Source organism: Oncorhynchus nerka, linkage group LG10 (assembly GCF_034236695.1).
Source record: "Oncorhynchus nerka isolate Pitt River linkage group LG10, Oner_Uvic_2.0, whole genome shotgun sequence".
In the NCBI taxonomy this organism is placed as follows: Eukaryota; Metazoa; Chordata; class Actinopteri; order Salmoniformes; family Salmonidae; genus Oncorhynchus; species Oncorhynchus nerka.
The window spans coordinates 82,262,944-82,289,034 of NC_088405.1; the positions used below are offsets into that span (position 1 = coordinate 82,262,944).

General features: G+C 40.6%; 1 protein-coding gene across 1 annotated transcript; it reads right to left on the bottom strand.

Annotated features, from left to right (window-relative positions):
* Window positions 1-20,690: 20,690 nt before the first annotated feature.
* On the bottom strand, window positions 20,691-25,285 carry LOC135573727 (kelch-like protein 35). The gene is made up of 3 exons (XM_065023391.1): window positions 25,177-25,285; window positions 21,983-22,233; window positions 20,691-21,418 (listed from the first exon to the last, which is right to left on the bottom strand). Exons 1-3 carry the CDS (start codon window positions 25,283-25,285, stop codon window positions 21,221-21,223), a joined length of 558 nt encoding a protein of 185 aa, XP_064879463.1. The 3' UTR covers window positions 20,691-21,220.
* Between the last annotated feature and the right edge of the window lie 806 nt (window positions 25,286-26,091).

Sequence of the window (26,091 nt, forward strand, 5' to 3'; positions counted from 1 at the left end):
ATGTTCTGGGCCTCTTCCTCAATTAAATGGCATCTAACAACATATTACATAAATACAAAACTGACAAGGCGTTGAAGCAACAACCTCAAAACGTGAGGTCTGGGCCGTCTCTTGTCGCCTCTTATCATTCTTGTGGTCTATAGATGGGGGAGGGAGTTGTAAGTACTTTCATCCAATAGTAGCAGGCTATGGGAACATGATTCAGTCAACTGCCAATCATCAGGCAGCAGCCCAGGTTCTGGGGTGAAGTTTCCCCTAGGTACAGAGCTAGGATCAGCTTCTCCTCCCCCAAAACTACCTTTAACCATTAGTATAACTGACCCATGATCAGCGTCTAGTGGCAACTTCCACCTACACCTCAGTGGGTCTTCTTTGGTGGCCACTGGGTGACAGTGACACAACCGTGGTAGCTGACACTGCGTGACATGGGCTTCTCGTCTGTCAGCTTGCCGCTCTCAGGACTGTAGGCCCAAACCTGGTCGGTGGCCGAGGCACAACTATCTCTCCCCGACGATGTAGACCTTCCCCTCACACACAGTCAGGCCACAGCTCTCCTGATAGACAGACACAGAGACATAAGGGTCAGGGGCCTTATTCATAAAGGGTCTCAGAGTAGGAGTGCTGATCTAGGATCAGGTCGCCCCTGTCCCTGTGATCTTGTTCATTATGTTCCAAAAGATAAAACTAAAAGATAAAATCCTAGATCAGCACACCTACTCTGAAAAGCCTCATGAAAACCGTCCCAGGATTCCTTTCCCTGGATAATATGTCATTTGGAACTTCCTGACTGAATGAATTTCAACCCATACAAGCCAAACTAATGTGTGACAGGCAGCTCCAAAATCATGTGGCTTTAGAAGCTTTACAACCCACAAATTATAAATGAATGGCCTACTGCTCCTCAACTCCTGTTTCTTCTCATATGTGGCCATATCAGAAATTATAATCCCATTCGCTGTACACGGGTGTCTACATAGGGATTGTTTTTGTTGTGATTTCAACAATTATGATTGTAAATCCTTATCTGGCACTTGACAAACAGGAGTTGTCAAAAGCAAAGTGATTTCCCTATTTTATGTAACCCACTGGTTACACCTACTAGTATCAAATTCACTTACCAGCTTCATTGGTAAGTCCACCACTTTGCTCCAGTTATCGGTCTTTGGTGTGTAGCTGTAAATCTGGTCCAGGAGTCCTCCCACCACATAGATGGTGTTATTGTGTGTGGTGGCATTGATGCATCTCTGAGAGAAGGGACAGGATGACACATACTGCCATTGGTCCTCTTCTGTGTTATAGCACTGAACCTGTATGGACCATAGAATTACATTTAGAACATACACTATGACCAAACGTATGTGGACACCTGCTTGTCAAACATCTCATTCCAAAATCACTGGTATTAATATGGAGTTGGTCCCCCCTTTGCTGCTATAACAGCCTCCACTCTTCTGGGTAAGCTTTCCACTAGATGTTGGAACATTGCTGCAGGGACTTACTTCAATTCAGCCACAAGAGCATTAGTAAGGTTGGGCACTGATGTTGGGCGATTAGGTCTGGCTTGCAGTCTGCATTCCAATTCATCCCAAAGGTGTCCGATGGGGTCGAGAGCAGGGCTCTGTGCAGGGCACTCAAGTTCTTCCACACCGATCTCGACAAACAACTTCTGTATGGACCTCACTTTGTGCACAGAAATGGGCCTTCCCAAACTGTTGCCACAAAGTTGGAAGCAAAGAATCATCTGGAATGTCATTGTATGCTGTAGCGTTAAGATTTCCCTTCACTGGAGCTTAGGGGCCTAGCCCGAACCATGAAAAACAGCCCCAGACCATTATTCCTCCGCCCCCAAACTTTACAGTTGGCACTATGCGGTTGGTGATCTTAGGCTTGTGTGCGGCTGCTTGGGCACGGAAACCCATTTCATTAAGCTCCTGACGAACAGTTCTTGTGCTGACGTTGCTTCTAGAGGCAGTTTGGAACTTGGTAGTGAGTGTTGCAACTGAGCGAGGACAGACTATTTTTACTCGCTCGCACTTCAGCACTCTGCGGTCCCGTTCTGTGAGCTTGTGTAGCCTACCACTTCGCGGCTGAGCCGTTGTTGCTCCTAGACATTTCCACTGCACAATAACAGCACTTACAGTTGACCGGAGCAGCTCTAGCAGGGCAGAAATTTGATTAACTGATATGTTGGAAAGGTGGCATCCTAGGACAGTGCCACGTTGAAAATCACTGAGCTCTTCAGAGGGGTCATTCTACTGCCAATGTTTGTCTATGAAGATTGCATGGCTGTGTACTCGACGTTATACACCGGTCAGCAACGGGTGTGGCTGAAATAGACGAAATCACTCATTTGAAGGGGTGTCCAAATACTTTTGTATATATATTGTATAAAACAATAGGATCTCTATGGTATGGACAGCACAAGCAGGGTTGTTTAAGAGAAGGTTAAAGATAAAATTAGGTGTGCTAGAGATATAGAGATCACATATTAGGCATTACATATATTTTTTTACGTATGCATGTGTATATAAATAGCAAAACCCCAGTCAGAGGTTTATCTATGTCTGATCTGTTATTGTAAACCCAACCAAATGAACCCAGATGGTACACTTTTTGGGGACAAGTGCTAGCAACCACATTGAGTGGAGATTTTGAAGAGTGCACATTCACGGGTAGGTAATTAAAGCCTATTGATCCGCCAACCTCTGTAATCTTGGACACCCAGCACATCTGTCGACAAGAGATTACAACCTTGTGACAGTTATTACTGAATCAGATGCAGCTGAGAAGAAACTACACACTGAATTGGAGATTTTAGGGAAACTTTCCCATGTGTAACAAGTATTTGCTACTCCTCTGTAATTACAGACCGCAATAACCACCAGTTACATGTTGTTGTTACAGTGTAACTATGAGCTATTACAATGAACTACAATACTTGTTACAGTGTAATTAAACATGCAATTACACTGTATTAAGGACCCCTTAAAATGAAGTGTTACCCTACTTTCTTAAGAAGACATTCCTATCTACAGTACATGAGAACCTTTTCAATTTCCCCATTTCAGGTCAGTTCTCTAAGGAAGCTTGAGAGGGATGTTGCCTTAGGTTTTCTAAGAAACTTCAAAACTGGTCTGATGGTGACTTGTTTGTTTGTTCCCGTACATCAGTCCCATAATACCAGTAGAGTAAAGATAGATATCTGATACCACTGTGCCATCTCTGGAATGTAACCAGACGCTTCCATGAAAAGAGAGGATTAAGATAACAGATGATATCACAACAGCTCTTACAGCAGAAAAATACAATTTCTTATCATACTCAAGAGTCAGTGGTCAAATATTTTGGCAAATGCGATGACCACCTTAGGGTTTCTGAGGTGAGGACCCTGGAGGTTGACGAAATTATTTCCAATTGCTGTTCCTCTCAGTTCCAATTAGTGTCTTAACAATGTCTAAATTGTCTAAATAATAGTAAAAACGTCCAATGGCATGTTTTCATGGATGCCAAGGGAAGCCAGGCCTCCCCAAAAATCTAACTGAAAACTGTCTGAGATTGTAGCTCACCATAACAGCACTGTTGCAGACTACAGGGAACATTGTCAGTTTCAATTATCTGATATCTATTTATCCAGAAATGTATTCAATACCTTCACTGTAGGAACATCAGCTTTATTGGAATCTCACACTTAAATTAGTAATAATCAAAAATACTTAACCTAGTCAGCCAAAAAACAGAAAACACTGGAAAACAATATTGGCATGTCAATCACATTGTATGGGTATGAGCTGGAAAGTTTGCACAGTGATTCCTTCATTCAAATGGAAAGTTAACTCAGCATTAGAATATAACTTCTTCTTTTTTTTAAAAAGTGATTAGGGAGTTCAGGTATGTACATCATACACATACAGTATGTTTCATATTGAAGTATGGGATTCAGATTTGAGTGGAAAGTGTCATTCAATTCAAATTGTGACCTAGTTTCTTCATACACTAAAACATTTACAAAAAGGGAACTATATGAATACATACAACTGACCAGGTTAGAGTGAAGATAAACATTCAAATAAGTTTTATCTACAAAATAAGTATGGTTACTGTTAAAAAATAATTCATTTGTGCTATGTGGTCAGTGTTCTGTCGTGGAAATTCAGTACTGAGAGAGACTTGGTCATTTCTTCAAACAATCATCTTTATGTAATATCGATTAATTATTGCAATAATGAAACTGTCGGCTGAGAGCCTAACTGATAAGGAATAAAGAGATATTATATAGGCCCTAAAAATGCTTAGTCAGTCATTTCTAACCTTCCCATAAGCCCCCTTGGTTGATGTCCTGGTTATCTGCATGGGATGTTGTTTTACTTCCAAAGCAGCTTAGTTTCCCAGATGCCAGGAAGAGGTTATCTCTATCTCGGGTCACACACACCACATCTTGGAAAACAATATTGGCATGTCAATCACATTGTATGGGTATGAGCTGGAATGTTTGCACAGTGATTCCTTCATTCAAATGGAAAGTTAAATCAGCATTAGAATACAATAAAAGGAACACACCACATCTTGTCTATGAGTGCCAACTTTAGGTTTTTATCAGCAAGCCATTGTTAGCTCAAGGAAAAACCCATTTTCCTTAACTATATGCCCAGACTAACTGCAGGAATCTAGAGTGGAAACCATCTCTTCAACAGTTGCCAGCCCATGCTTCAAAAGACTCCTCTCAGTTAACTCAGAAAGAGAGTCCTAAGAACCTTATACTCTATTTCATAAAACAACAATTTGGTGTATAAACATAACATAATCTTGTAATTATGCTATCACAGTTCTTAAAAGTACTGTTCTGTTTTCTCTTTTGATAACTTGGTCATTGTGATCTGTGCGCATCACTGAAAGTTTATGGGCTCTATTCAATCCGTATCACGGAAGTTAGTGGAGACTGTATTCACGTGGTAAACACTGCAAATGCCGGCACAATCGGAAATTACCTTTACATTTCTATTACGCTTCAGCACTACAGGTTGAACAGAGCCCTGGATGTATGTAAGTCTCCCATTTACATCAATAAATGATTAAATCCGAGTTATGCATGTGGATCTCAAGTTAGGATTCATGTCAAGTGCTTGTTGATCAATGTCTGTTCATATGCTGTCAGTTATGAGGCAATAATTACTTAAAATGCAGGAACTGAAGGACCTGTCTGCTGTATTAAGTGCTAAGGGGTGAATCCTGACTACATATTTTCTAAGTCAAAATCATATTTGAGTGGAAATGAGGATTTGCCCCTTAGACTGTGTATAAGCAATACATACAAGTAGATGTGGTCACTAAACCATCACAAACATTTGTCTCAGATCATTTAACTGAACCTGAATCTAAATCAAAGCGTAGGTAAGGGTGGCCAGATGCCTACTTTTCTCATGCTTCAAATGACAGGAGACTACAGGTAGTGATAATTCATCAGAACACTAGAAGTCTCTATTTAGTTCATAAGAAATCTTGTTTCACTATCTGTTTCTAACCAGTAATTACAGGCCATCAACTGTGGAATGTAAGCCTGTGGAATGTAAGCCTTGATGTGATTTTATCATGTCTCATCTGCACTTGATATGGAATCTCCTCCCTCTTTGTATCTGTGTGGTATACCTGTCACAGCATTGTGCAATCTATATCTCCAAAATGGCACCCTACTCCCTATATAGTGCACTACTTCTGTTCAGAGCCTACACTATAGGGAATAGGGTGCCATTTGGGACACAAACAGAGTTGACAATGAGGTTCCTCATCTGACAGTCTTGTTGAGGTCATTGTCAGGATCGAGGCCAAATGGATAATAAGAAAAAAATGCAGGATGGAAGGTTCCTAAAGGTGCCATTTATTTAAAAAAAACAATTGGCACTCAAGGAACCCTTCCATTGAAGCAAGGTCACTAAAGTGAGCAAATGTGTAAGTGTACACCACCTTTCAAAAGTTTGGAGTCACTTAGAAATGTCCTCGTTTTTGAAAGAAAAGCAAAAATGTTGTCCATTAAAATAACATAAAATTGATCAGAAATACAGTGTAGACATTGTTAAAGTTGTAAATGACTTATAGCCGGAAACGGCAGATTTTTTATGGAATATCTAGGCGTACTGAGGCCCATTATCAGCAACCATCACTCCTGTGTTCCAGTGGCACGTTGTGTTAGCTAATCCATGTTGATCATTTTAAAAGGCTAATTGATCATTAGAAAAACATTTTGCAATTATGTTAGCACAGCTGAAAACTGTTGTTCTGATTAAAGGAGCAATAAAACTGGCCTTTAGACTAGTATCTGGAGTATCAGCATTTGTGGGTTCGATTACAGGCTCAAAATGGCCAGAAACATGTACACCGGGGCCACCCACTCCTCTTTCTATTCTGGTTAGAGCCAGTTTGAGCTATTCTGTGAAGGGAGTAGTACACCGCGTTATACGAGATCTTCAGTTTATTGGCAATTTCTCGCATGTAATAGCCTTAATTTCTCAGAACAAGAATAGAATGATGAGTTTCAGAAGAAAGTTCTTTATTTCTGGCCATTTTGAGCCTGTAATCGAACCCTCAAATGCCTACGCTCCAGATACTCAACTAGCCTACAGAAGGCCAGTTTTATTGCTTCTTTATTTAGAACAACAGTTTTCAGCTGTGCTAACATAATTGCAAAAGGGTTTTCTAATGATCAATTAGCCCTTTAAAATGATAAACATGGATTAGCTAATAAGTCGTGCCATTGGAACACAGGAGTGATGGTTGCTGATAATGGGCCTCCGTACGCCTACGTAGATATTCCATTTAAAAAATCTGCCGTTTCCAGCTACAATATTCATTTAAAACATTAACAATGTCTACAATGTATTTCTGATCAATTTGATGTTATTTTAATGGACGAAAAATTTGCATTTTTAAGTGACCCCAAACATTTGAACGGTAGTGTATGTTCTGGGCCTCTTCCTCAATTAAATGGCATCTAACAACATATTACATAAATACAAAACTGACAAGGCGTTGAAGCAACAACCTCAAAACGTGAGGTCTGGGCCGTCTCTTGTCGCCTCTTATCATTCTTGTGGTCTATAGATGGGGGAGGGAGTTGTAAGTACTTTCATCCAATAGTAGCAGGCTATGGGAACATGATTCAGTCAACTGCCAATCATCAGGCAGCAGCCCAGGTTCTGGGGTGAAGTTTCCCCTAGGTACAGAGCTAGGATCAGCTTCTCCTCCCCCAAAACTACCTTTAACCATTAGTATAACTGACCCATGATCAGCGTCTAGTGGCAACTTCCACCTACACCTCAGTGGGTCTTCTTTGGTGGCCACTGGGTGACAGTGACACAACCGTGGTAGCTGACACTGCGTGACATGGGCTTCTCGTCTGTCAGCTTGCCGCTCTCAGGACTGTAGGCCCAAACCTGGTCGGTGGCCGAGGCACAACTATCTCTCCCCGACGATGTAGACCTTCCCCTCACACACAGTCAGGCCACAGCTCTCCTGATAGACAGACACAGAGACATAAGGGTCAGGGGCCTTATTCATAAAGGGTCTCAGAGTAGGAGTGCTGATCTAGGATCAGGTCGCCCCTGTCCCTGTGATCTTGTTCATTATGTTCCAAAAGATAAAACTAAAAGATAAAATCCTAGATCAGCACACCTACTCTGAAAAGCCTCATGAAAACCGTCCCAGGATTCCTTTCCCTGGATAATATGTCATTTGGAACTTCCTGACTGAATGAATTTCAACCCATACAAGCCAAACTAATGTGTGACAGGCAGCTCCAAAATCATGTGGCTTTAGAAGCTTTACAACCCACAAATTATAAATGAATGGCCTACTGCTCCTCAACTCCTGTTTCTTCTCATATGTGGCCATATCAGAAATTATAATCCCATTCGCTGTACACGGGTGTCTACATAGGGATTGTTTTTGTTGTGATTTCAACAATTATGATTGTAAATCCTTATCTGGCACTTGACAAACAGGAGTTGTCAAAAGCAAAGTGATTTCCCTATTTTATGTAACCCACTGGTTACACCTACTAGTATCAAATTCACTTACCAGCTTCATTGGTAAGTCCACCACTTTGCTCCAGTTATCGGTCTTTGGTGTGTAGCTGTAAATCTGGTCCAGAGTCCTCCCACCACATAGATGGTGTTATTGTGTGTGGTGGCATTGATGCATCTCTGAGAGAAGGGACAGGATGACACATACTGCCATTGGTCCTCTTCTGTGTTATAGCACTGAACCTGTATGGACCATAGAATTACATTTAGAACATACACTATGACCAAACGTATGTGGACACCTGCTTGTCAAACATCTCATTCCAAAATCACTGGTATTAATATGGAGTTGGTCCCCCCTTTGCTGCTATAACAGCCTCCACTCTTCTGGGTAAGCTTTCCACTAGATGTTGGAACATTGCTGCAGGGACTTACTTCAATTCAGCCACAAGAGCATTAGTAAGGTTGGGCACTGATGTTGGGCGATTAGGTCTGGCTTGCAGTCTGCATTCCAATTCATCCCAAAGGTGTCCGATGGGGTCGAGAGCAGGGCTCTGTGCAGGGCACTCAAGTTCTTCCACACCGATCTCGACAAACAACTTCTGTATGGACCTCACTTTGTGCACAGAAATGGGCCTTCCCAAACTGTTGCCACAAAGTTGGAAGCAAAGAATCATCTGGAATGTCATTGTATGCTGTAGCGTTAAGATTTCCCTTCACTGGAGCTTAGGGGCCTAGCCCCGAACCATGAAAAACAGCCCCAGACCATTATTCCTCCGCCCCCAAACTTTACAGTTGGCACTATGCGGTTGGTGATCTTAGGCTTGTGTGCGGCTGCTTGGGCACGGAAACCCATTTCATTAAGCTCCTGACGAACAGTTCTTGTGCTGACGTTGCTTCTAGAGGCAGTTTGGAACTTGGTAGTGAGTGTTGCAACTGAGCGAGGACAGACTATTTTTACTCGCTACGCACTTCAGCACTCTGCGGTCCCGTTCTGTGAGCTTGTGTAGCCTACCACTTCGCGGCTGAGCCGTTGTTGCTCCTAGACATTTCCACTGCACAATAACAGCACTTACAGTTGACCGGAGCAGCTCTAGCAGGGCAGAAATTTGATTAACTGATATGTTGGAAAGGTGGCATCCTAGGACAGTGCCACGTTGAAAATCACTGAGCTCTTCAGAGGGGTCATTCTACTGCCAATGTTTGTCTATGAAGATTGCATGGCTGTGTACTCGACGTTATACACCGGTCAGCAACGGGTGTGGCTGAAATAGACGAAATCACTCATTTGAAGGGGTGTCCAAATACTTTTGTATATATATTGTATAAAACAATAGGATCTCTATGGTATGGACAGCACAAGCAGGGTTGTTTAAGAGAAGGTTAAAGATAAAATTAGGTGTGCTAGAGATATAGAGATCACATATTAGGCATTACATATATTTTTTTACGTATGCATGTGTATATAAATAGCAAAACCCCAGTCAGAGGTTTATCTATGTCTGATCTGTTATTGTAAACCCAACCAAATGAACCCAGATGGTACACTTTTTGGGGACAAGTGCTAGCAACCACATTGAGTGGAGATTTTGAAGAGTGCACATTCACGGGTAGGTAATTAAAGCCTATTGATCCGCCAACCTCTGTAATCTTGGACACCCAGCACATCTGTCGACAAGAGATTACAACCTTGTGACAGTTATTACTGAATCAGATGCAGCTGAGAAGAAACTACACACTGAATTGGAGATTTTAGGGGAAACTTTCCCATGTGTAACAAGTATTTGCTACTCCTCTGTAATTACAGACCGCAATAACCACCAGTTACATGTTGTTGTTACAGTGTAACTATGAGCTATTACAATGAACTACAATACTTGTTACAGTGTAATTAAACATGCAATTACACTGTATTAAGGACCCCTTAAAATGAAGTGTTACCCTACTTTCTTAAGAAGACATTCCTATCTACAGTACATGAGAACCTTTTCAATTTCCCCATTTCAGGTCAGTTCTCTAAGGAAGCTTGAGAGGGATGTTGCCTTAGGTTTTCTAAGAAACTTCAAAACTGGTCTGATGGTGACTTGTTTGTTTGTTCCCGTACATCAGTCCCATAATACCAGTAGAGTAAAGATAGATATCTGATACCACTGTGCCATCTCTGGAATGTAACCAGACGCTTCCATGAAAAAGAGAGGATTAAGATAACAGATGATATCACAACAGCTCTTACAGCAGAAAAATACAATTTCTTATCATACTCAAGAGTCAGTGGTCAAATATTTTGGCAAATGCGATGACCACCTTAGGGTTTCTGAGGTGAGGACCCTGGAGGTTGACGAAATTATTTCCAATTGCTGTTCCTCTCAGTTCCAATTAGTGTCTTAACAATGTCTAAATTGTCTAAATAATAGTAAAAACGTCCAATGGCATGTTTTCATGGATGCCAAGGGAAGCCAGGCCTCCCCAAAAATCTAACTGAAAACTGTCTGAGATTGTAGCTCACCATAACAGCACTGTTGCAGACTACAGGGAACATTGTCAGTTTCAATTATCTGATATCTATTTATCCAGAAATGTATTCAATACCTTCACTGTAGGAACATCAGCTTTATTGGAATCTCACACTTAAATTAGTAATAATCAAAAATACTTAACCTAGTCAGCCAAAAAACAGAAAACACTGGAAAACAATATTGGCATGTCAATCACATTGTATGGGTATGAGCTGGAAAGTTTGCACAGTGATTCCTTCATTCAAATGGAAAGTTAACTCAGCATTAGAATATAACTTCTTCTTTTTTTTAAAAAAGTGATTAGGGAGTTCAGGTATGTACATCATACACATACAGTATGTTTCATATTGAAGTATGGGATTCAGATTTGAGTGGAAAGTGTCATTCAATTCAAATTGTGACCTAGTTTCTTCATACACTAAAACATTTACAAAAAGGGAACTATATGAATACATACAACTGACCAGGTTAGAGTGAAGATAAACATTCAAATAAGTTTTATCTACAAAATAAGTATGGTTACTGTTAAAAAATAATTCATTTGTGCTATGTGGTCAGTGTTCTGTCGTGGAAATTCAGTACTGAGAGAGACTTGGTCATTTCTTCAAACAATCATCTTTATGTAATATCGATTAATTATTGCAATAATGAAACTGTCGGCTGAGAGCCTAACTGATAAGGAATAAAGAGATATTATATAGGCCCTAAAAATGCTTAGTCAGTCATTTCTAACCTTCCCATAAGCCCCCTTGGTTGATGTCCTGGTTATCTGCATGGGATGTTGTTTTACTTCCAAAGCAGCTTAGTTTCCCAGATGCCAGGAAGAGGTTATCTCTATCTCGGGTCACACACACCACATCTTGGAAAACAATATTGGCATGTCAATCACATTGTATGGGTATGAGCTGGAATGTTTGCACAGTGATTCCTTCATTCAAATGGAAAGTTAAATCAGCATTAGAATACAATAAAAGAACACACCACATCTTGTCTATGAGTGCCAACTTTAGGTTTTTATCAGCAAGCCATTGTTAGCTCAAGGAAAAACCCATTTTCCTTAACTATATGCCCAGACTAACTGCAGGAATCTAGAGTGGAAACCATCTCTTCAACAGTTGCCAGCCCATGCTTCAAAAGACTCCTCTCAGTTAACTCAGAAAGAGAGTCCTAAGAACCTTATACTCTATTTCATAAAACAACAATTTGGTGTATAAACATAACATAATCTTGTAATTATGCTATCACAGTTCTTAAAAGTACTGTTCTGTTTTCTCTTTTGATAACTTGGTCATTGTGATCTGTGCGCATCACTGAAAGTTTATGGGCTCTATTCAATCCGTATCACGGAAGTTAGTGGAGACTGTATTCACGCGGTAAACACTGCAAATGCCGGCACAATCGGAAATTACCTTTACATTTCTATTACGCTTCAGCACTACAGGTTGAACAGAGCCCTGGATGTATGTAAGTCTCCCATTTACATCAATAAATGATTAAATCCGAGTTATGCATGTGGATCTCAAGTTAGGATTCATGTCAAGTGCTTGTTGATCAATGTCTGTTCATATGCTGTCAGTTATGAGGCAATAATTACTTAAAATGCAGGAACTGAAGGACCTGTCTGCTGTATTAAGTGCTAAGGGGTGAATCCTGACTACATATTTTCTAAGTCAAAATCATATTTGAGTGGAAATGAGGATTTGCCCCTTAGACTGTGTATAAGCAATACATACAAGTAGATGTGGTCACTAAACCATCACAAACATTTGTCTCAGATCATTTAACTGAACCTGAATCTAAATCAAAGCGTAGGTAAGGGTGGCCAGATGCCTACTTTTCTCATGCTTCAAATGACAGGAGACTACAGGTAGTGATAATTCATCAGAACACTAGAAGTCTCTATTTAGTTCATAAGAAATCTTGTTTCACTATCTGTTTCTAACCAGTAATTACAGGCCATCAACTGTGGAATGTAAGCCTGTGGAATGTAAGCCTTGATGTGATTTTATCATGTCTCATCTGCACTTGATATGGAATCTCCTCCCTCTTTGTATCTGTGTGGTATACCTGTCACAGCATTGTGCAATCTATATCTCCAAATGGCACCCTACTCCCTATATAGTGCACTACTTCTGTTCAGAGCCTACACTATAGGGAATAGGGTGCCATTTGGGACACAAACAGAGTTGACAATGAGGTTCCTCATCTGACAGTCTTGTTGAGGTCATTGTCAGGATCGAGGCCAAATGGATAATAAGAAAAAAATGCAGGATGGAAGGTTCCTAAAGGTGCCATTTATTTAAAAAAAACAATTGGCACTCAAGGAACCCTTCCATTGAAGCAAGGTCACTAAAGTGAGCAAATGTGTAAGTGTACACCACCTTTCAAAAGTTTGGAGTCACTTAGAAATGTCCTCGTTTTTGAAAGAAAAGCAAAAATGTTGTCCATTAAAATAACATAAAATTGATCAGAAATACAGTGTAGACATTGTTAAAGTTGTAAATGACTTATAGCCGGAAACGGCAGATTTTTTATGGAATATCTAGGCGTACTGAGGCCCATTATCAGCAACCATCACTCCTGTGTTCCAGTGGCACGTTGTGTTAGCTAATCCATGTTGATCATTTTAAAAGGCTAATTGATCATTAGAAAAACATTTTGCAATTATGTTAGCACAGCTGAAAACTGTTGTTCTGATTAAAGGAGCAATAAAACTGGCCTTTAGACTAGTTGTGTATCTGGAGCATCAGCATTTGTGGGTTCGATTACAGGCTCAAAATGGCCAGAAACATGTACACCGGGGCCACCCACTCCTCTTTCTATTCTGGTTAGAGCCAGTTTGAGCTATTCTGTGAAGGGAGTAGTACACCGCGTTATACGAGATCTTCAGTTTATTGGCAATTTCTCGCATGTAATAGCCTTAATTTCTCAGAACAAGAATAGAATGATGAGTTTCAGAAGAAAGTTCTTTATTTCTGGCCATTTTGAGCCTGTAATCGAACCCTCAAATGCCTACGCTCCAGATACTCAACTAGCCTACAGAAGGCCAGTTTTATTGCTTCTTTATTTAGAACAACAGTTTTCAGCTGTGCTAACATAATTGCAAAAGGGTTTTCTAATGATCAATTAGCCCTTTAAAATGATAAACATGGATTAGCTAATAAGTCGTGCCATTGGAACACAGGAGTGATGGTTGCTGATAATGGGCCTCCGTGCGCCTACGTAGATATTCCATTTAAAAAAAATCTGCCGTTTCCAGCTACAATATTCATTTAAAACATTAACAATGTCTACAATGTATTTCTGATCAATTTGATGTTATTTTAATGGACGAAAAATTTGCATTTTTAAGTGACCCCAAACATTTGAACGGTAGTGTATGTTCTGGGCCTCTTCCTCAATTAAATGGCATCTAACAACATATTACATAAATACAAAACTGACAAGGCGTTGAAGCAACAACCTCAAAACGTGAGGTCTGGGCCGTCTCTTGTCGCCTCTTATCATTCTTGTGGTCTATAGATGGGGGAGGGAGTTGTAAGTACTTTCATCCAATAGTAGCAGGCTATGGGAACATGATTCAGTCAACTGCCAATCATCAGGCAGCAGCCCAGGTTCTGGGGTGAAGTTTCCCCTAGGTACAGAGCTAGGATCAGCTTCTCCTCCCCCAAAACTACCTTTAACCATTAGTATAACTGACCCATGATCAGCGTCTAGTGGCAACTTCCACCTACACCTCAGTGGGTCTTCTTTGGTGGCCACTGGGTGACAGTGACACAACCGTGGTAGCTGACACTGCGTGACATGGGCTTCTCGTCTGTCAGCTTGCCGCTCTCAGGACTGTAGGCCCAAACCTGGTCGGTGGCCGAGGCACAACTATCTCTCCCCCGACGATGTAGACCTTCCCCTCACACACAGTCAGGCCACAGCTCTCCTGATAGACAGACACAGAGACATAAGGGTCAGGGGCCTTATTCATAAAGGGTCTCAGAGTAGGAGTGCTGATCTAGGATCAGGTCGCCCCTGTCCCTGTGATCTTGTTCATTATGTTCCAAAAGATAAAACTAAAAGATAAAATCCTAGATCAGCACACCTACTCTGAAAAGCCTCATGAAAACCGTCCCAGGATTCCTTTCCCTGGATAATATGTCATTTGGAACTTCCTGACTGAATGAATTTCAACCCATACAAGCCAAACTAATGTGTGACAGGCAGCTCCAAAATCATGTGGCTTTAGAAGCTTTACAACCCACAAATTATAAATGAATGGCCTACTGCTCCTCAACTCCTGTTTCTTCTCATATGTGGCCATATCAGAAATTATAATCCCATTCGCTGTACACGGGTGTCTACATAGGGATTGTTTTTGTTGTGATTTCAACAATTATGATTGTAAATCCTTATCTGGCACTTGACAAACAGGAGTTGTCAAAAGCAAAGTGATTTCCCTATTTTATGTAACCCACTGGTTACACCTACTAGTATCAAATTCACTTACCAGCTTCATTGGTAAGTCCACCACTTTGCTCCAGTTATCGGTCTTTGGTGTGTAGCTGTAAATCTGGTCCAGGAGTCCTCCCACCACATAGATGGTGTTATTGTGTGTGGTGGCATTGATGCATCTCTGAGAGAAGGGACAGGATGACACATACTGCCATTGGTCCTCTTCTGTGTTATAGCACTGAACCTGTATGGACCATAGAATTACATTTAGAACATACACTATGACCAAACGTATGTGGACACCTGCTTGTCAAACATCTCATTCCAAAATCACTGGTATTAATATGGAGTTGGTCCCCCCTTTGCTGCTATAACAGCCTCCACTCTTCTGGGTAAGCTTTCCACTAGATGTTGGAACATTGCTGCAGGGACTTACTTCAATTCAGCCACAAGAGCATTAGTAAGGTTGGGCACTGATGTTGGGCGATTAGGTCTGGCTTGCAGTCTGCATTCCAATTCATCCCAAAGGTGTCCGATGGGGTCGAGAGCAGGGCTCTGTGCAGGGCACTCAAGTTCTTCCACACCGATCTCGACAAACAACTTCTGTATGGACCTCACTTTGTGCACAGAAATGGGCCTTCCCAAACTGTTGCCACAAAGTTGGAAGCAAAGAATCATCTGGAATGTCATTGTATGCTGTAGCGTTAAGATTTCCCTTCACTGGAGCTTAGGGGCCCTAGCCCGAACCATGAAAAACAGCCCCAGACCATTATTCCTCCGCCCCCAAACTTTACAGTTGGCACTATGCGGTTGGTGATCTTAGGCTTGTGTGCGGCTGCTTGGGCACGGAAACCCATTTCATTAAGCTCCTGACGAACAGTTCTTGTGCTGACGTTGCTTCTAGAGGCAGTTTGGAACTTGGTAGTGAGTGTTGCAACTGAGCGAGGACAGACTATTTTTACTCGCTACGCACTTCAGCACTCTGCGGTCCCGTTCTGTGAGCTTGTGTAGCCTACCACTTCGCGGCTGAGCCGTTGTTGCTCCTAGACATTTCCACTGCACAATAACAGCACTTACAGTTGACCGGAGCAGCTCTAGCAGGGCAGAAATTTGATTAACTGATATGTTGGAAAGGTGGCATCCTAGGACAGTGCCACGTTGAAAATCACTGAGCTCTTCAGAGGGTCATTCTACTGCCAATGTTTGTCTATGAAGATTGCATGGCTGTGTACTCGACGTTATACACCGGTCAGCAACGGGTGTGGCTGAAATAGACGAAATCACTCATTTGAAGGGGTGTCCAAATACTTTTGTATATATATTGTATAAAACAATAGGATCTCTATGGTATGGACAGCACAAGCAGGGTTGTTTAAGAGAAGGTTAAAGATAAAATTAGGTGTGCTAGAGATATAGAGATCACATATTAGGCATTACATATATTTTTTTACGTATGCATGTGTATATAAATAGCAAAACCCCAGTCAGAGGTTTATCTATGTCTGATCTGTTATTGTAAACCCAACCAAATGAACCCAGATGGTACACTTTTTGGGGACAAGTGCTAGCAACCACATTGAGTGGAGATTTTGAAGAGTGCACATTCACGGGTAGGTAATTAAAGCCTATTGATCCGCCAACCTCTGTAATCTTGGACACCCAGCACATCTGTCGACAAGAGATTACAACCTTGTGACAGTTATTACTGAATCAGATGCAGCTGAGAAGAAACTACACACTGAATTGGAGATTTTAGGGGAAACTTTCCCATGTGTAACAAGTATTTGCTACTCCTCTGTAATTACAGACCGCAATAACCACCAGTTACATGTTGTTGTTACAGTGTAACTATGAGCTATTACAATGAACTACAATACTTGTTACAGTGTAATTAAACATGCAATTACACTGTATTAAGGACCCCTTAAAATGAAGTGTTACCCTACTTTCTTAAGAAGACATTCCTATCTACAGTACATGAGAACCTTTTCAATTTCCCCATTTCAGGTCAGTTCTCTAAGGAAGCTTGAGAGGGATGTTGCCTTAGGTTTTCTAAGAAACTTCAAAACTGGTCTGATGGTGACTTGTTTGTTTGTTCCCGTACATCAGTCCCATAATACCAGTAGAGTAAAGATAGATATCTGATACCACTGTGCCATCTCTGGAATGTAACCAGACGCTTCCATGAAAAAGAGAGGATTAAGATAACAGATGATATCACAACAGCTCTTACAGCAGAAAAATACAATTTCTTATCATACTCAAGAGTCAGTGGTCAAATATTTTGGCAAATGCGATGACCACCTTAGGGTTTCTGAGGTGAGGACCCTGGAGGTTGACGAAATTATTTCCAATTGCTGTTCCTCTCAGTTCCAATTAGTGTCTTAACAATGTCTAAATTGTCTAAATAATAGTAAAAACGTCCAATGGCATGTTTTCATGGATGCCAAGGGAAGCCAGGCCTCCCCAAAAATCTAACTGAAAACTGTCTGAGATTGTAGCTCACCATAACAGCACTGTTGCAGACTACAGGGAACATTGTCAGTTTCAATTATCTGATATCTATTTATCCAGAAATGTATTCAATACCTTCACTGTAGGAACATCAGCTTTATTGGAATCTCACACTTAAATTAGTAATAATCAAAAATACTTAACCTAGTCAGCCAAAAACAGAAAACACTGGAAAACAATATTGGCATGTCAATCACATTGTATGGGTATGAGCTGGAAAGTTTGCACAGTGATTCCTTCATTCAAATGGAAAGTTAACTCAGCATTAGAATATAACTTCTTCTTTTTTTTTTAAAAGTGATTAGGGAGTTCAGGTATGTACATCATACACATACAGTATGTTTCATATTGAAGTATGGGATTCAGATTTGAGTGGAAAGTGTCATTCAATTCAAATTGTGACCTAGTTTCTTCATACACTAAAACATTTACAAAAAGGGAACTATATGAATACATACAACTGACCAGGTTAGAGTGAAGATAAACATTCAAATAAGTTTTATCTACAAAATAAGTATGGTTACTGTTAAAAAATAATTCATTTGTGCTATGTGGTCAGTGTTCTGTCGTGGAAATTCAGTACTGAGAGAGACTTGGTCATTTCTTCAAACAATCATCTTTATGTAATATCGATTAATTATTGCAATAATGAAACTGTCGGCTGAGAGCCTAACTGATAAGGAATAAAGAGATATTATATAGGCCCTAAAAATGCTTAGTCAGTCATTTCTAACCTTCCCATAAGCCCCCTTGGTTGATGTCCTGGTTATCTGCATGGGATGTTGTTTTACTTCCAAAGCAGCTTAGTTTCCCAGATGCCAGGAAGAGGTTATCTCTATCTCGGGTCACACACACCACATCTTGGAAAACAATATTGGCATGTCAATCACATTGTATGGGTATGAGCTGGAATGTTTGCACAGTGATTCCTTCATTCAAATGGAAAGTTAAATCAGCATTAGAATACAATAAAAGGAACACACCACATCTTGTCTATGAGTGCCAACTTTAGGTTTTTATCAGCAAGCCATTGTTAGCTCAAGGAAAAACCCATTTTCCTTAACTATATGCCCAGACTAACTGCAGGAATCTAGAGTGGAAACCATCTCTTCAACAGTTGCCAGCCCATGCTTCAAAAGACTCCTCTCAGTTAACTCAGAAAGAGAGTCCTAAGAACCTTATACTCTATTTCATAAAACAACAATTTGGTGTATAAACATAACATAATCTTGTAATTATGCTATCACAGTTCTTAAAAGTACTGTTCTGTTTTCTCTTTTGATAACTTGGTCATTGTGATCTGTGCGCATCACTGAAAGTTTATGGGCTCTATTCAATCCGTATCACGGAAGTTAGTGGAGACTGTATTCACGCGGTAAACACTGCAAATGCCGGCACAATCGGAAATTACCTTTACATTTCTATTACGCTTCAGCACTACAGGTTGAACAGAGCCCTGGATGTATGTAAGTCTCCCATTTACATCAATAAATGATTAAATCCGAGTTATGCATGTGGATCTCAAGTTAGGATTCATGTCAAGTGCTTGTTGATCAATGTCTGTTCATATGCTGTCAGTTATGAGGCAATAATTACTTAAAATGCAGGAACTGAAGGACCTGTCTGCTGTATTAAGTGCTAAGGGGTGAATCCTGACTACATATTTTCTAAGTCAAAATCATATTTGAGTGGAAATGAGGATTTGCCCCTTAGACTGTGTATAAGCAATACATACAAGTAGATGTGGTCACTAAACCATCACAAACATTTGTCTCAGATCATTTAACTGAACCTGAATCTAAATCAAAGCGTAGGTAAGGGTGGCCAGATGCCTACTTTTCTCATGCTTCAAATGACAGGAGACTACAGGTAGTGATAATTCATCAGAACACTAGAAGTCTCTATTTAGTTCATAAGAAATCTTGTTTCACTATCTGTTTCTAACCAGTAATTACAGGCCATCAACTGTGGAATGTAAGCCTGTGGAATGTAAGCCTTGATGTGATTTTATCATGTCTCATCTGCACTTGATATGGAATCTCCTCCCTCTTTGTATCTGTGTGGTATACCTGTCACAGCATTGTGCAATCTATATCTCCAAAATGGCACCCTACTCCCTATATAGTGCACTACTTCTGTTCAGAGCCTACACTATAGGGAATAGGGTGCCATTTGGGACACAAACAGAGTTGACAATGAGGTTCCTCATCTGACAGTCTTGTTGAGGTCATTGTCAGGATCGAGGCCAAATGGATAATAAGAAAAAAATGCAGGATGGAAGGTTCCTAAAGGTGCCATTTATTTAAAAAAACAATTGGCACTCAAGGAACCCTTCCATTGAAGCAAGGTCACTAAAGTGAGCAAATGTGTAAGTGTACACCACCTTTCAAAAGTTTGGAGTCACTTAGAAATGTCCTCGTTTTTGAAAGAAAAGCAAAAATGTTGTCCATTAAAATAACATAAAATTGATCAGAAATACAGTGTAGACATTGTTAAAGTTGTAAATGACTTATAGCCGGAAACGGCAGATTTTTATGGAATATCTAGGCGTACTGAGGCCCATTATCAGCAACCATCACTCCTGTGTTCCAGTGGCACGTTGTGTTAGCTAATCCATGTTGATCATTTTAAAGGCTAATTGATCATTAGAAAAACATTTTGCAATTATGTTAGCACAGCTGAAAACTGTTGTTCTGATTAAAGGAGCAATAAAACTGGCCTTTAGACTAGTTGTGTATCTGGAGCATCAGCATTTGTGGGTTCGATTACAGGCTCAAAATGGCCAGAAACATGTACACCGGGGCCACCCACTCCTCTTTCTATTCTGGTTAGAGCCAGTTTGAGCTATTCTGTGAAGGGAGTAGTACACCGCGTTATACGAGATCTTCAGTTTATTGGCAATTTCTCGCATGTAATAGCCTTAATTTCTCAGAACAAGAATAGAATGATGAGTTTCAGAAGAAAGTTCTTTATTTCTGGCCATTTTGAGCCTGTAATCGAACCCTCAAATGCCTACGCTCCAGATACTCAACTAGCCTACAGAAGGCCAGTTTTATTGCTTCTTTATTTAGAACAACAGTTTTCAGCTGTGCTAACATAATTGCAAAAGGGTTTTCTAATGATCAATTAGCCCTTTAAAATGATAAACATGGATTAGCTAATAAGTCGTGCCATTGGAACACAGGAGTGATGGTTGCTGATAATGGGCCTCCGTACGCCTACGTAGATATTCCATTTAAAAAATCTGCCGTTTCCAGCTACAATATTCATTTAAAACATTAACAATGTCTACAATGTATTTCTGATCAATTTGATGTTATTTTAATGGACGAAAAATTTGCATTTTTAAGTGACCCCAAACATTTGAACGGTAGTGTATGTTCTGGGCCTCTTCCTCAATTAAATGGCATCTAACAACATATTACATAAATACAAAACTGACAAGGCGTTGAAGCAACAACCTCAAAACGTGAGGTCTGGGCCGTCTCTTGTCGCCTCTTATCATTCTTGTGGTCTATAGATGGGGGAGGGAGTTGTAAGTACTTTCATCCAATAGTAGCAGGCTATGGGAACATGATTCAGTCAACTGCCAATCATCAGGCAGCAGCCCAGGTTCTGGGGTGAAGTTTCCCCTAGGTACAGAGCTAGGATCAGCTTCTCCTCCCCCAAAACTACCTTTAACCATTAGTATAACTGACCCATGATCAGCGTCTAGTGGCAACTTCCACCTACACCTCAGTGGGTCTTCTTTGGTGGCCACTGGGTGACAGTGACACAACCGTGGTAGCTGACACTGCGTGACATGGGCTTCTCGTCTGTCAGCTTGCCGCTCTCAGGACTGTAGGCCCAAACCTGGTCGGTGGCCGAGGCACAACTATCTCTCCCCCCGACGATGTAGACCTTCCCCTCACACACAGTCAGGCCACAGCTCTCCTGATAGACAGACACAGAGACATAAGGGTCAGGGGCCTTATTCATAAAGGGTCTCAGAGTAGGAGTGCTGATCTAGGATCAGGTCGCCCCTGTCCCTGTGATCTTGTTCATTATGTTCCAAAAGATAAAACTAAAAGATAAAATCCTAGATCAGCACACCTACTCTGAAAAGCCTCATGAAAACCGTCCCAGGATTCCTTTCCCTGGATAATATGTCATTTGGAACTTCCTGACTGAATGAATTTCAACCCATACAAGCCAAACTAATGTGTGACAGGCAGCTCCAAAATCATGTGGCTTTAGAAGCTTTACAACCCACAAATTATAAATGAATGGCCTACTGCTCCTCAACTCCTGTTTCTTCTCATATGTGGCCATATCAGAAATTATAATCCCATTCGCTGTACACGGGTGTCTACATAGGGATTGTTTTTGTTGTGATTTCAACAATTATGATTGTAAATCCTTATCTGGCACTTGACAAACAGGAGTTGTCAAAAGCAAAGTGATTTCCCTATTTTATGTAACCCACTGGTTACACCTACTAGTATCAAATTCACTTACCAGCTTCATTGGTAAGTCCACCACTTTGCTCCAGTTATCGGTCTTTGGTGTGTAGCTGTAAATCTGGTCCAGGAGTCCTCCCACCACATAGATGGTGTTATTGTGTGTGGTGGCATTGATGCATCTCTGAGAGAAGGGACAGGATGACACATACTGCCATTGGTCCTCTTCTGTGTTATAGCACTGAACCTGTATGGACCATAGAATTACATTTAGAACATACACTATGACCAAACGTATGTGGACACCTGCTTGTCAAACATCTCATTCCAAAATCACTGGTATTAATATGGAGTTGGTCCCCCCTTTGCTGCTATAACAGCCTCCACTCTTCTGGGTAAGCTTTCCACTAGATGTTGGAACATTGCTGCAGGGACTTACTTCAATTCAGCCACAAGAGCATTAGTAAGGTTGGGCACTGATGTTGGGCGATTAGGTCTGGCTTGCAGTCTGCATTCCAATTCATCCCAAAGGTGTCCGATGGGGTCGAGAGCAGGGCTCTGTGCAGGGCACTCAAGTTCTTCCACACCGATCTCGACAAACAACTTCTGTATGGACCTCACTTTGTGCACAGAAATGGGCCTTCCCAAACTGTTGCCACAAAGTTGGAAGCAAAGAATCATCTGGAATGTCATTGTATGCTGTAGCGTTAAGATTTCCCTTCACTGGAGCTTAGGGGCCTAGCCCCGAACCATGAAAAACAGCCCCAGACCATTATTCCTCCGCCCCAAACTTTACAGTTGGCACTATGCGGTTGGTGATCTTAGGCTTGTGTGCGGCTGCTTGGGCACGGAAACCCATTTCATTAAGCTCCTGACGAACAGTTCTTGTGCTGACGTTGCTTCTAGAGGCAGTTTGGAACTTGGTAGTGAGTGTTGCAACTGAGCGAGGACAGACTATTTTTACTCGCTACGCACTTCAGCACTCTGCGGTCCCGTTCTGTGAGCTTGTGTAGCCTACCACTTCGCGGCTGAGCCGTTGTTGCTCCTAGACATTTCCACTGCACAATAACAGCACTTACAGTTGACCGGAGCAGCTCTAGCAGGGCAGAAATTTGATTAACTGATATGTTGGAAAGGTGGCATCCTAGGACAGTGCCACGTTGAAAATCACTGAGCTCTTCAGAGGGGTCATTCTACTGCCAATGTTTGTCTATGAAGATTGCATGGCTGTGTACTCGACGTTATACACCGGTCAGCAACGGGTGTGGCTGAAATAGACGAAATCACTCATTTGAAGGGGTGTCCAAATACTTTTGTATATATATTGTATAAAACAATAGGATCTCTATGGTATGGACAGCACAAGCAGGGTTGTTTAAGAGAAGGTTAAAGATAAAATTAGGTGTGCTAGAGATATAGAGATCACATATTAGGCATTACATATATTTTTTTTACGTATGCATGTGTATATAAATAGCAAAACCCCAGTCAGAGGTTTATCTATGTCTGATCTGTTATTGTAAACCCAACCAAATGAACCCAGATGGTACACTTTTTGGGGACAAGTGCTAGCAACCACATTGAGTGGAGATTTTGAAGAGTGCACATTCACGGGTAGGTAATTAAAGCCTATTGATCCGCCAACCTCTGTAATCTTGGACACCCAGCACATCTGTCGACAAGAGATTACAACCTTGTGACAGTTATTACTGAATCAGATGCAGCTGAGAAGAAACTACACACTGAATTGGAGATTTTAGGGGAAACTTTCCCATGTGTAACAAGTATTTGCTACTCCTCTGTAATTACAGACCGCAATAACCACCAGTTACATGTTGTTGTTACAGTGTAACTATGAGCTATTACAATGAACTACAATACTTGTTACAGTGTAATTAAACATGCAATTACACTGTATTAAGGACCCCTTAAAATGAAGTGTTACCCTACTTTCTTAAGAAGACATTCCTATCTACAGTACATGAGAACCTTTTCAATTTCCCCATTTCAGGTCAGTTCTCTAAGGAAGCTTGAGAGGGATGTTGCCTTAGGTTTTCTAAGAAACTTCAAAACTGGTCTGATGGTGACTTGTTTGTTTGTTCCCGTACATCAGTCCCATAATACCAGTAGAGTAAAGATAGATATCTGATACCACTGTGCCATCTCTGGAATGTAACCAGACGCTTCCATGAAAAAGAGAGGATTAAGATAACAGATGATATCACAACAGCTCTTACAGCAGAAAAATACAATTTCTTATCATACTCAAGAGTCAGTGGTCAAATATTTTGGCAAATGCGATGACCACCTTAGGGTTTCTGAGGTGAGGACCCTGGAGGTTGACGAAATTATTTCCAATTGCTGTTCCTCTCAGTTCCAATTAGTGTCTTAACAATGTCTAAATTGTCTAAATAATAGTAAAAACGTCCAATGGCATGTTTTCATGGATGCCAAGGGAAGCCAGGCCTCCCCAAAATCTAACTGAAAACTGTCTGAGATTGTAGCTCACCATAACAGCACTGTTGCAGACTACAGGGAACATTGTCAGTTTCAATTATCTGATATCTATTTATCCAGAAATGTATTCAATACCTTCACTGTAGGAACATCAGCTTTATTGGAATCTCACACTTAAATTAGTAATAATCAAAAATACTTAACCTAGTCAGCCAAAAAACAGAAAACACTGGAAAACAATATTGGCATGTCAATCACATTGTATGGGTATGAGCTGGAAAGTTTGCACAGTGATTCCTTCATTCAAATGGAAAGTTAACTCAGCATTAGAATATAACTTCTTCTTTTTTTAAAAAAAGTGATTAGGGAGTTCAGGTATGTACATCATACACATACAGTATGTTTCATATTGAAGTATGGGATTCAGATTTGAGTGGAAAGTGTCATTCAATTCAAATTGTGACCTAGTTTCTTCATACACTAAAACATTTACAAAAAGGGAACTATATGAATACATACAACTGACCAGGTTAGAGTGAAGATAAACATTCAAATAAGTTTTATCTACAAAATAAGTATGGTTACTGTTAAAAAATAATTCATTTGTGCTATGTGGTCAGTGTTCTGTCGTGGAAATTCAGTACTGAGAGAGACTTGGTCATTTCTTCAAACAATCATCTTTATGTAATATCGATTAATTATTGCAATAATGAAACTGTCGGCTGAGAGCCTAACTGATAAGGAATAAAGAGATATTATATAGGCCCTAAAAATGCTTAGTCAGTCATTTCTAACCTTCCCATAAGCCCCCTTGGTTGATGTCCTGGTTATCTGCATGGGATGTTGTTTTACTTCCAAAGCAGCTTAGTTTCCCAGATGCCAGGAAGATGAGAAAATGAGGCATTGTTCTAAACTCTTCCAGGTTATCTCTATCTCGGGTCACACACACCACATCTTGGAAAACAATATTGGCATGTCAATCACATTGTATGGGTATGAGCTGGAATGTTTGCACAGTGATTCCTTCATTCAAATGGAAAGTTAAATCAGCATTAGAATACAATAAAAGGAACACACCACATCTTGTCTATGAGTGCCAACTTTAGGTTTTTATCAGCAAGCCATTGTTAGCTCAAGGAAAAACCCATTTTCCTTAACTATATGCCCAGACTAACTGCAGGAATCTAGAGTGGAAACCATCTCTTCAACAGTTGCCAGCCCATGCTTCAAAAGACTCCTCTCAGTTAACTCAGAAAGAGAGTCCTAAGAACCTTATACTCTATTTCATAAAACAACAATTTGGTGTATAAACATAACATAATCTTGTAATTATGCTATCACAGTTCTTAAAAGTACTGTTCTGTTTTCTCTTTTGATAACTTGGTCATTGTGATCTGTGCGCATCACTGAAAGTTTATGGGCTCTATTCAATCCGTATCACGGAAGTTAGTGGAGACTGTATTCACGCGGTAAACACTGCAAATGCCGGCACAATCGGAAATTACCTTTACATTTCTATTACGCTTCAGCACTACAGGTTGAACAGAGCCCTGGATGTATGTAAGTCTCCCATTTACATCAATAAATGATTAAATCCGAGTTATGCATGTGGATCTCAAGTTAGGATTCATGTCAAGTGCTTGTTGATCAATGTCTGTTCATATGCTGTCAGTTATGAGGCAATAATTACTTAAAATGCAGGAACTGAAG